This window comes from Gracilinanus agilis, chromosome 5, assembly GCF_016433145.1.
Source record: "Gracilinanus agilis isolate LMUSP501 chromosome 5, AgileGrace, whole genome shotgun sequence".
In the NCBI taxonomy this organism is placed as follows: domain Eukaryota; kingdom Metazoa; phylum Chordata; class Mammalia; order Didelphimorphia; family Didelphidae; genus Gracilinanus; species Gracilinanus agilis.
Window position 1 is genome coordinate 207,229,247 of NC_058134.1, and position 12,641 is coordinate 207,241,887.

Sequence of the window (12,641 nt, forward strand, 5' to 3'; positions counted from 1 at the left end):
TGATCCAGCCATACCATTGCTGGGTTTGTACCCCAAAGAGATCATAGATAAACAGACTTGTACGAAAATATTTATAGCTGCACTTTTTGTGGTGGCAACAAATTGGAAAAGGAGGGTATGTCCTTCAATTGGGGAATGGCTGAACAAATTATGGTATATGCTTGTGATGGAATATTATTGTGCTAAAAGGAATAACAAACTGGAGGAGTTCCAGGTGAACTGGAGAGACCTCCGGGAACAGATGCAGAGTGAAAGGAGCAGAGCCAGAAGAACATTGTACACAGAGACTGATATACTATGGTAAAATTGAATGTAATGGACCTCTGTACCAGCAGCAATGCAATGACTCAGGACAATTCTGAGGGATTTATGGTAAAGAACGCTACCTACATTCAGAGGAAGGACTGCAGGAGAGGAAACATATAAGAAAAACAACTGCTTGAATGTATGGGTTGGGGTGGACATGATTGAGGATGTGGACTCGAAACTACCACACCAATGCAACTACCAACAATTTGGAAATAGGTCTTGATCAAAGGACACATGATAAAACCAGTGGAAATGTGTGTCGGCCATGGGTGGGGGGAATAGGGGAAAGTAGGAGCATGAATCATGTAACCATGTTAAAAATGAATATTAATAAATGTTTAAAATTAAAAAAAAATCCAAAAAACCCTCCAAAACTGAAGCTCAACTAGCTTCATGTTAACCAATACTAAAAATAAGAATTAATAAACATAATCATAAATTATTCCTTTTCATAATGACAAAAATACATTTAAAGATAATTTGATTTTTAGTTTTAAAATGCAGTATTACCTGAGTAGTATTTTAATTTATTTTGTTAATATTTTTCAATTGTATTTTCATCTGGTTCCAGATACACTCAGGAGTGTTGTAGACTAGATGTTTGATAAGAAACTGCATCTACCCATTTTTTATTTTTATTTTTATTAAAAAACCTTTACCTTCCATCTTGGAATCAATACTGTGTATTGGCTCCAAGGCAGATGAGTGGTAAGGGCTAGGCAATGGGGGTCAAATGACTTGACCAGAGTCACACATCTAGGAAGTGTCTGAGGCCAGATTTGAATCTAGGACCTCCCACCTCTAGGGCTGGCTCTTAATCCACTGAGCCACCCAGCTGCCCCTCCATCTACCCATTTTTATTCTCATCTGGCGTAGTAGGAGTCAAAGTGACTTCCCTAAATTCACAAAGCTACTAAAGAATGTGCCAGGCAGCTATAGGACTAATTAACTCCAAGGCTCCCATCTATACGTTATACTTTACTGTTGCTACTTTATTGTCTCTTGTTGGGACACTAGTCTATTTTTGGTTTTGTATGTGTAAATTGTTAGGTCAGATTCTTGTGTTTCGTCCTATTTTAGGAGACTTGTCATTTTTCTTAGCTTTTGACATATAATTAGGACAATACCATCTGAAAACTAGAGCATATGAACCTTCTTTAGGAAATCTCTCTTTCACATGAAATTCTGTCATTTTCTAGCATGTTTCCCTGTTTTATAGTTTTCCTTATATTTTCTTGAAGGATCCCATCTCCCTCCTCCTTAATATATCCATCAGTCTATGTCTGTCTTTCTACCTACCTATATTTTTCATTACTGCAAACTTTTTTTTTTAAACCCTTGTACTTCGGTGTATTGTCTCATAGGTGGAAGATTGGTATTGCAAACTTTTTATAAGAATGTAGATATAAGTCTAGGAGGCAAGTAGATGACTCAGTGGATAGAGTGCTTGGGTTGGAGTTAGGAATCAAATTCAAATCTGGCATCAGATACTTACTAGCTATATGACTGGGCAATTCACTTAATCCCTGTTTATCTTAATCAGTTGGAGAAAGAAATGGCAAACCATCCCAGCAACTTTGCCAAGTTTTTGCCAAGAAAATGCCATGGAAAGTATGGTCTATGGGGTCATGAAGAGTTGGACTTGACTGATCAACTGAACAAGAAGATATATCAGTATCTATTGTTCTTTTCCTATAGTATATAGTAATACTATCTATTATTGTTTCTAACTACTATCTTTTGATCTTTAAAATATCATGAGAGGGGCAGCTGGATAGCTCAGTGGATTGAGAGTCAGGCCTAGAGACCGGAGGTCCTAGGTTCAAATCCGGACTCAGACACTTTTCAGCTGTGTGACCCTGGGCAAGTCACTTGACCCCCATTGCCCACCCTCACCACTCTTCCACCAAGGAGCCAATACATAGAAGTTAAGGGTTTAAAAAAAATAAAAAAAATAAAAAATAAAAAAAATATCATGAGATCAATGCCTTGTTGCCCAGGGTCTCAAAATTGTTCTCTCTGGCTTGAATCTCTTATATATGCTTGATCTGATCCAGCTCTTTTGTCTATCTTTTGTTTTCTTTAGTGCCATTTCTATTACTTAGTGCACTGGGTCTTGCAGCAAGAGAATAAACCAAATGTTTTGTTTTGAAATAGCTTTGCTGGAGGACCTTGCCTATTGACAAATTCTTAAAATTTTTTTTCTTTTGTCCTTATGATTTCTTTTTTTCAAGGTGCATTTAAAAATAGATTTTTATATCACCTACATTTCTTTTATACCATCCTTTTCCAAAGAGCCATCTCTTGTAATGAATAATAAAAAAGAGGAAGAAAATAAATTTCTGAAAAGTTAGTGAGCATCAAAAAGTGTGAAACTATATACATAGTTTGCATCCATGGTCCTTTATTTCTAAAGAAGTGGTGGGGGGAAATAACTCCTTATAGCTCTTCTTTTGGGGCTAAGCTTTCATAATTTTGCAACACTGGGTCTCATTTGATTTGTTATTCCATTTAATATTGTTGATATTATTTACATTGTTTTCTTGGTTTTGCTTACTTTGTTATATTAGTTTGTTTTCCCTTCTGAATTTTATCTTGCTTATCACATATAGCACAGTAACATTCTTATTACATTTGCCTATCTCTCAACCAACATGCATTTATTAAGAGCTGATCATGTACCAGGCTTTGTACTAATCCTGGGGGATGCTTAGAGATAGCAAGTCCAGTCTGTGACCTCAAGGAGCATATTGTCATGGGGAAGAAAATGTCTATAAATCAGAACAATTAGTATAAATATAGAATAGTTAGAATGATTGTCACTAGCTGAATAACTTGAGGGATACTAGGAAAACCTCCCTGGAGAAAGTGACAATTGAGCTATGTCCTAAATGAAGCACTGGATTCTAAGAATCAGATTAGGAGGAAAACATTCTAGAGATGGAGTCAGTATAGAGACACAGAGATGGCGGATGGAGTGTTATGTGTGAGGAACAGCAAGTAGGACAGTACAGCTGGATTGTAGAAGACAAGAAGAGTAGAATATAAGGTTGTTAAAAATAGGAAGGAACCAAGTTGTGAAGAGCTTTAAATGCTAAATAAAGGGGTTATATTTGATCTGGAAGATAACAGAATTAGTGGATTTTATTGTATAGTGTGATTACATATTCACTAAGTAAAGGATGATTGGAGTGGGGAGAAACTTGAGGCAGGGATACCACTTTGAAAACTAATTGTAATATCATGATTTTTTTAGAGTTCCCCAAAGATGGGCATAATTTTTCTCTCTTTGGTCCAAAATGGGGCCATTAGGCAGGTATTTATTTTATGATGTCAGATCTACTTTTCTGTGACCCTATTCACTATCCCTATAACTTTCTTTACTAAAGCACCCTCTCTGGTCACCATTTCCCTATGTGTTCAGTTTAATTAATACTAAGTGCCTATTGTGTACACTATGCTAATAAGTGCTGTGTCAAATAAGAAAAAGAAAGGCATTTCCTGACCTCAAGGAGTTTACAATCTAATGGGAGCAGACAACAAACTAAAAGAAGCTTAGAAAGGAGAAGAGAAAAAGGTGACATTAGAAGGTATTCTGCCAAGGGATATCTTCTTATGTAGAATTGAAACAAGGAGGGAGCTACAAATAGGAAGTGGAGTAAGCTGGAAGTCTAATATCTATCCTCTATATAAAGTAGGAGTTCAGTATTCCATCCTCTAACCCTCCAATCAGAGGGGAGAAGAAGCTGCTTCATTATTAGACTGTAACCTTGAGGGCAGGGATTATTTTTGTTTTTGTATTTATGTCCTCAGCACACCTATCAGAGTAATTGGCATGTAGTAAGTTCTCGATAAATGCTTTCATTTTACTAAATTTGATTAATTCAGTCATATAGTAAGAGTCCAGAGGTCAGACAGTGAATTATGCCACCTACCTCCTGCTAGAGGGATGACAGGCTCAAATGCAGAATAAGAAATAAATTTTTTAAATGGTCTGTGAGGGGATTTGTTTTCCTGCACTATAAATATTTATTATAAGCATTTTGCTTTACTGTTCAATTTGGGTGGGTCATTAGTGGGAGGAGAGGTAATAAATGCAAAGTATTTTGTTTTCAAAAATAAATGCTTTCACTCACTTAATCTTTATATTGTTAAAGGATTTTGGTGATTCATAATAATTCTATTTCTGTAATACTTTCAGATTTTCAGAGCCTTTTGTTTACAATAAACTTAAAATAAAGTTATCACAATTATGTTTATTCTCTTCTCACCTTTTTTTTAATGTGAAGAAACAGATTTATGGAGGTTAAGTAACTGATAGTAATAAATAGTCAAAATTGGGATTCTAATTTAGCTTTTCTGACTCTAAATCTAGCACTTTTCTGACTATACCACAATACAGAAGTATTTAGGAAGTAATTGTAATATTTAGTTACCCTGAAATATTCCAAGATTTCATTGTTATACCTGTCTTGATGCTATGAATAAATTCCCATCTCATTTTAATTTTCACAAATTCTTTGTTTGTGTTTGTCTTTATTTTCTTTTTTGGCTTTCATTAAACAGTTTTTGCTTCTAAATTTTATTTATTTTTCTTTTCCTTAGGACTACACAACTATTTTGAGAGAACATCCTCCCTGAAGAGGGAATAGACAAAGAAACATTTTTGCAAAAAAAGACCTTGGTGTATCCCATGAACGAAACAGCAGATCTCGTATCGGGGTGCAACAGTACTCCGGAGCCAGTTACTCGGCTCAGAAAAGGTTACCAATCTGATGTTTCAGGAAAAGGTCATAATGATAACCACCAAGGAGAAGACTTGGGGCCCGATTTAGCGGCATCTATTCCCTGTTCCCACTTCAAAAATGTAAGTAGGTGACACAGAAGGGTTGCAATTAAAATGGCAGATGGGATCTTATAAGATGATCATTTAAAAAATGATTATGGCTTTGTTTGTAGAAAGGAAGCCATATAATTGTCAGTTTTTCAGGGAAGGAAGATTTAAGGTTAGTATCTTATTAACTGGCTTAGACATTATAATACCTTCTGTAGGTCCTTTTTGAAGACGTTTTCAGTTTCTCTATAAAAGGTGGAAATGAAGACCACATGGTTGTCCAGTGTGTTGAATGCTGAATCTGAACTCATATCATGATGAACTAAGGCATATTAGAATCTAAAATTTAAAGCTGGTTGGGCACATTGAAGATAAAAATATTTTTTCATAGTTAACTAACCTTCCTGTTTTGTCCATTGGTTATGATGTTCATATAGACTTAAAAAATAAAACCCTCACTTCCATCTTAGAATCAATACTGTGTATTGGCTGCAAGGCAGAAGAATGGTAAGGGCTAGGTGATGGGGCTTAAATGACTTGCCCAGGGCCACACAGCTAGGAAGTGCCTCAGGCAAGATCTGAACCCAGGACCTCCTGTCTCTGGGCCTGGCTCTCAATCCTCTGAGCCACCCAGCTGCCCCACTTTCTTTTACCTTTTTAGCAAAGTTTTTATGTCAAAATCCATGTTAGTGCTAAATTGAAAATAACATTATTAGTTTTTGTCTATTTGTCATCTTTCAAGAAACTCAGTGTTTTATCCAAATGATTTCATTTAATCATTAAACATTTATTAAGTGTCAGTGCATTATGCCTGTGAATTAGCCATACTCTCCATCCTCCATTGTAATAGTGGAGAAATAAAAGCAAAGTTACTTTATAGCATATGTTAGAACAGCTCAGGTCTCTTTTCTTTCAGGCACTCTTCTATTAAAACTGTATTGTGTTGCCTTTGCTGTTGTGGTGTCTGGTGTTTCTTATATCATAGAATCACAAGTGAAAGTCAGTTGATAACTGCAAGTTAGTCTGAGGTATTCTGTTACTTTTACATTCTGTTTGTTGTGCTGAGTAAAATTCTATTCAGCAAATATTAATCAAGCAGCCACTATATGTTGTACACTATGCTACATTCTTCCTTAGGTATATGGCTTCTTCATGTGTAAATCTCTCTCCTTAATACCAAACCTATTCTTTATGATTTTTTAACTTTCTGTTCATCTGCACTTGCCCATTCTGGCTTCACTTATCTTTTAATTTCCAGACCTGAACCTATTGTCAACTACTTTAATACTTTATCAACTACTATCCTAGAATCTGTTGTTTCCCTGATCTTGATTTGTTCCTGAACTGCTAATATTCATCCCATGTAAACTCATTCATTGTCCTCATTCCACTTGTTAAGCCTTATTTGAGAAGCCGTATAGAATAAAACCACAAAACTGGTCTAATTTTACCCACTTCACATTTATAGTACGTAACTTCAGTTGAGTCCTTGTAATCTTTTCCTCACCTTTTTATGGATTCCCATTCCCAAGTTTTCCACAGTAGATGTTTCAGATCTTTTCTATTCTCTTCAAGCCCCATATTAAGCCCTATAAACTACCTCTAGCTCTCATCATTTACTTTTTACTCTCTGACCATCTTGGTCATTTTTTCCTTTTAATTTTCTGGTAATTACTTCTAGTCATTTTTCTCCTCTGTTGAGCTCATTGACATCACATTTTACTGCTTCTGCTTTTTTGATTTCTGTCCCCTTTACTGACTCCTTATCTTTCCAACCCATTCAGGTAGGTATTTTCCTCCCTTTTTTTCTATTCGTTATACATTCTCCTTTGGTCAGATTATACCCTCTATTGGCTTCAGCTTTCACCTTAATGCAAATGACTTCCAAAACTATATCTCCAGGTTTTATCTCTCCCAAGATTCAGTTTTTCTTTTCCAACTGCCTATAGAACATCTCTCTTTGAATGTCTTACAAAAAGAACTGCAAAAAATATTCTGGTACAGATAGGTCCTTTTCCTTTATCCTCTGACCTTTTTGGAATATAGACTCAATAGTGGTATTGCTGGGAACAGTAGCTTTTTAAAAGACTCATGACCTAGAGTTGACTTATGAACCTTTTGACCAATCAAATATCAGTTCAGTTGCTTTGTGGAAGATGGATTGGAGAGGGAAGAGATTGGAGCCTGAAAACTCACTAGAAAATTACTGTCCTGGTCAATTAGTCATTAAGCAATAAGTGCTTATTGTGTGCCAAGTACTGGGCCAGAATAGGGGATACAAAGAAAGACAAAAGCAGTTCTTGTCTTCAAGGACTTCATATTATAAAGGGGGAGGAAAACATGAAAAGATAAAGAGGGAGTAGATGAAAGATAATCTTAGAGGAGAAAGCACTAATGTGAATGCTATATTCAGGGAAGGAGATATTCACAGGTTAAAAAACAGAATAAGTACAGTCTTGTGGAGTAAGATTTTATGGGAAAATGAGTTCAGGGAAATTACCAATTAACATATAAAAAAAGTTAAGAAAAAGATAAAAGTAAGGCTACATAGCAAAGAATAAATGAGTATGGTATGCTGAGGAAAGCAATGGATAACAAAAACTATGGAATGTTTTTTTAAGACATTAAAAAAAAACCCAAAATGATAAAATTACGTCTTGTAGGAAAGTCACTTTGGCAGCAGAATGGAGGGTGAATCGGAGCAGGGAAAGACCCGTGACAGGCAAATGTACCAGCAGGCTATTGCAGTAATCCAAGGGTGAGATGATAAGGCCCAATATGAGGGTGGTGGCAGTATCAGGACAAAATAGAGTGTATATGAGAGTGCTGTTATTACAAAGATAAAATCTTTTGGCCTTGACATAACTTGGATGGAGGAATGAGAGTCAGGAGTCAAGCATGACACTGAGATTTTGAGCCTGAAGGACTAGAAGAATGTGGTATTGTCTTTGACAGTAGAGGGGGATAGGAGGTGGGGGAGTTCTTAGAGGAAGAGATAATGAGTTATGTTTTGGACATAGCAGTGTAAGACCTTATGATTAATGGACATGGGTAAAATGGAAGAATAATCAGATAAATAGGAGGACCGGGAGAATTGTTTCCTGAAAATCTAGGGGAAAGAAAGTATAAAGGAGAAGATGGTGATCAACAGTGTCAAATGCTTTGGAGAGGTAAAGAAGAATGAGGATTGAGAAAAGGCCATTGGATTTGAAAATTTTGAGATCATTGGTAATTTGGTGGAATGATGAGGTTGGAAGCCAGATTGTAAGGACTTGGAAGAGAGTGAGAGGATAGTGGAGATCTATTAGAGATGACCTTCTTAAGGAGTTTAGTCACAGTGGGCAGAAGAAATATGGGATGATAGTTGGTGGGGATGGAAAGATCAAGTGAGGATTTTTTGAGGAGAGACTATGTAGGTATTTAATTTAATTCAATGATACCTTCTAAGGAAAAATAGTTTTGTATCTTTATTTCAGGAATAGTGATAACTATAAGCCGAATACTCCATACTCTTGGTCTCTTACCTCCCACAAAAGAAGGGAGATTTGCTTTTATTTTGACAATTATATTTTCTGGGAAGATTGAAGAAGAATAAGGGTGTGCTCATTCCTAAAACAGAGTTGTATTAGGTTCGTTTCTCAATGAAATGGAACAAGTTAAGATACTAAAACTTTACAGCTGGAAGGGATGTTAAAGATCATGTAGCTTAACTCTTATTTTACATATAAGGCCCTGGGGCCCACCCAAATTAATAATGAATTTTTAAGCATTAAATTTAGATAGTTCTGTAACTATGTTGGCAAAGGTATGGCACACATGCCCCAGCATGCCAGAGGGGGCTGTTCTGTTCCCCTTCTCCACTGTGTCCAAGGACATTTTTCGCATGCCCCACCCCTCTGCCCAACAACTAAATCTGAGCACTTCCTTCCTCTGCTGTCTGGGGAAATTAGGGGGGTGGGGGAGCTTGTTGTTTTACTTTGGGCATACAATCATGAAAAGGTTTGCCAAGGCTATTCTATAAGGTTTGCAAAGTGCTTTCTTTATAGCAACCCTTTAAAGTATGCAGTTAAAGTATTAATATTGAACTTTACACATAAAGAAGTTTAGGCTCAAGATTACACAGGTAGGGGGCAGCTGGGTAGCTCAGTGGATTGAGAGCCAGGCCTAGAGACCGGAGGTCCTAGGTTCAAATCCAGCCTCAGACACTTCCCAGCTGTGTGACCCTGGGCAAGTCACTTGATCCCCATTGCCTACCCTTACCACTCTTCCACCTATAAGTCAATACACAGAAGTTAAGGGTTTAAAATTTAAAAAAAAAAAAAAAAGATTACACAGGTAGTTCATGTCAGACAAGTTTGAACATCTAATTCTCTATTTTTCCTAAATAAATAAAGCTGTTTCAAAAAAAAAAAGATCATCCTGGTAGATAAAGTACTTGTATCTGTTAAATATTTTGTACATTTGTACTAATCATTGAACAGAGCCTAATTTGTGAGATGGTTGTGTTGAGAATTAATGAGCTCTTTAAGTACCTGGGAATTATTTCTTTTTATTTTTGGTTTAAACCCTTAACTTCTGTGTATTGAATCATAGGTGGAAGAGTAGTAAGGGTGGGCAATGGGGGTCAAGTGACTTGCCCAGGGTCACACAGCTGGGAAGTGTCTGAGGCCAGATTTGAACCTAGGACCTCCCGTCTCTAGGCCTGACTCTCAATCCACTGAGCTACCCAGCTGCCCCTGAATTATTTCTTTTTTATGCTCACTTCCTTTTCCCCTTTGCAGATATTTCTATATAGTGTGGCTGTAGTACAAGGTAGACAAACAAAGAGACTTTTAAAAACTGAATACAAGATGAAGGTTGACCCTGTGAAGCATTAATCTTTGTAATCTGAGAAGGTCTGAGAAATTTGGGATTTTGTTTTTTAAGTAGGATTTTAATTCCATAAAGCAGAAATATATGGACAGTTAAAAGCAAGAAATTTGCATGCTATACTGTAATGTTTTGCATTACTTAACCTTTCCCTAGTATATGATTATTAAGCTCAGATTCATTTTATTTTGTATAAATATTACTTACTGTAATTGGCTTTCTTTTTAGATTAATGTAATTTTTTCCCAAGTGTGTTTTGGTCCTTTATTTTAGAAATACAAATAAATAAAAAAAACAAAACAAAACAAATTAACCGTATGACATAATAATATTTTATAGTTTTAGTAGTTTCTTGTCAATTTTTTCTAGGGTTTATGTCCAATTACACAGTTAAGTAGGTTATTCAATGGGTGATGGAAATGTCTTGAGATTGATACATTCCTAGTGGGACAAATCTTTACTGTGGAGATAAGGGAGGGCTTTTTTTGATACCCTGCTATTTCAAATACAGGCATACATTGTTTTTTAAATATTAGAATCATATGATATTTTGAATTTATTATCATACGATTTCATAGATTATAGATCAGTGATGGCAAACCTTTTAGAGACTTGAGTATCCAAACTGCACCCTCATGCCACATGTGAGCCGCCCCCCTTACCCCAGACAGGGGAGGGAGGAAGTGTTCCCATTGGGCGGCTGAGCAGAGGGTTGGGTCATGTGAGAAATGTCCTCAGGTATACTTGGAGAGGGGGAAGAGAACAGCTTTGTCTGGCACATGTGCCATAGGTTTGCCAACACAGATATAGATCATAGATTTAAAACTGAAAGGAGCTCAACCACGTCTTCTGACTTCAAATTTAGTGTTATTTCCATTGACCAAAAAACAAACTAAAAAAAAACCCTTTTCTCTTTACAAAAATCACTTCATAACTCGAATGTCATTCCCAGGATAACTCTGGGTTCTCCCAGCTAGAAATGTCTCTGTCTTTGATATTCTCAAAGCATTTTGCCTGAACCTTTTCTATAATACTTATTCCATTTTAATTAGTATTTTAGGTATTGATGTATGTGTCTTGCTTCTTATAAGTTTCTTGAAAGCAGGACCAAATTCTATTTTTGTTGTTCCATATGTTAAACTATAATGTGATAAAGATAGGTAATGAACTATTGGTTCTTTTGGATAGGGAACATCTAGTGAGCAATCTTCCTTCTACAGCAGTTGGTACCTTCTCTTTGCAATTTCCAGTCTTTGTTTAGAGCATTAGGAGGCTATGTTACTTGCATGGGGTGACATGGTGTTGAGAAATGAGTCTTAAGGCTGACCCTATCAACCTATCAACTATACCAAATTGCTTTCCTTCTGAATGCTGCATGATTCACCATACTTACTGAACTGAAATGAAATAATTGACCAGTTGTATTTAAAATAAGATTTAACTTATTTTAACCTTTTCAAGACAGTTCTGACTTGCAAAATTAAGTAAATCAATATCAATTTTCACGAGTATTAGGGAGTTAAGATATGATAAAGGAAAATATTAAATCACTTCAAACTTGACCCTCAAATTTAAACTAAGAAACCAAACTGTGTTTGCTTTAGCTAGTCTCGGTAGAATTTAGAAATAGAAACTTAAAACTATCAGGACATTTAACTGAGTCTTTTCAATTTTTTAATTAATGGCCAGTGGGAATCATGTCCATAGAATCCGAAAAATATTTCCATAAAGAAAACACTACTAGGTATGCTGACTTTTCCCCTTTGTGTTCCTTGGGAGGTTCCCTTAACATTATACTTTATATGATAGTTATCTTTAAATATTTGAAGGGCTGTCATGTGGAAAAGGGATTAGATTTGATGTAGAGGGTACAACTTGGAGCAGTGGGTAGAAGTTGTAGAGAAGATGAAGTTAGGAAAAATTCTGAATGAGTAGAATTATCTAAAATGGAATGGGCTGTCTCAGGAGGTATTGAACTTCAGGCAAAAGATATGGTGATCACTTATGGATAGATAGTAATGGAGAATTATTTTAGGCAAGATCACCTCTTGGATTCCTTCCAGTTTTAAGTTTTAATGATTCTGGGGCAGATTAGGGGTGATAAACTAGGAGAATACTAAGAAATAGAAGTGAGGATGAGTAAGTCAGGTCAACAAACATTTATTTATTAAATTGATACTATATGCCAGGCACTATGCTAGCTATGAGGGATATGAGGGGGAAAAAAATGGAAGTCCTTATTCCTCAAGGAGCTTACAAAGGAATATGGGGGATAGTGATATTCTTTTGAGGAAAGTATACACATAATTAAATGTGAAATCTATTCAAAGTAATTTTGATTAGATTTAGAAGTGAGATGAAGAACTGGGAGGATAGAATATTATGAGAGAAGGGAATTTCAGAGTTTTGAGATCTTGGAGGGGGAACAATTTTGAATGAAAATAGGATGAAAGAAAGGGGGTTGGTATAGAAAGGAATACTGAGATGCTGAGCTATTGGAAAAATTGAAAGAGTAAAGGATAGTAACAAGGTCCCTAAAAGGGATTAGATTGAATGTACTCCTGAAGAGGAAAGACAGGTTTCCAGAGGATATTGGTAGAGAAAAGACTTGGCCTTTTTCTAATACTTG

The 12,641-nt window shown here is 36.0% G+C and overlaps 1 protein-coding gene across 1 annotated transcript in view; it reads left to right on the forward strand.

The window, feature by feature from the left end:
- ADIPOR2 (adiponectin receptor 2) overlaps window positions 1-12,641 on the forward strand; it is an 87,580-nt gene that overhangs the window by 29,977 nt on the left and 44,962 nt on the right. Inside the window, exon 2 of the mRNA XM_044678428.1 lies at window positions 4,915-5,176. Within this exon, the coding sequence (XP_044534363.1) occupies window positions 5,003-5,176 (174 nt within the window). The 5' untranslated portion in view covers window positions 4,915-5,002. The remainder of the gene's footprint in view (window positions 1-4,914; window positions 5,177-12,641) is intronic.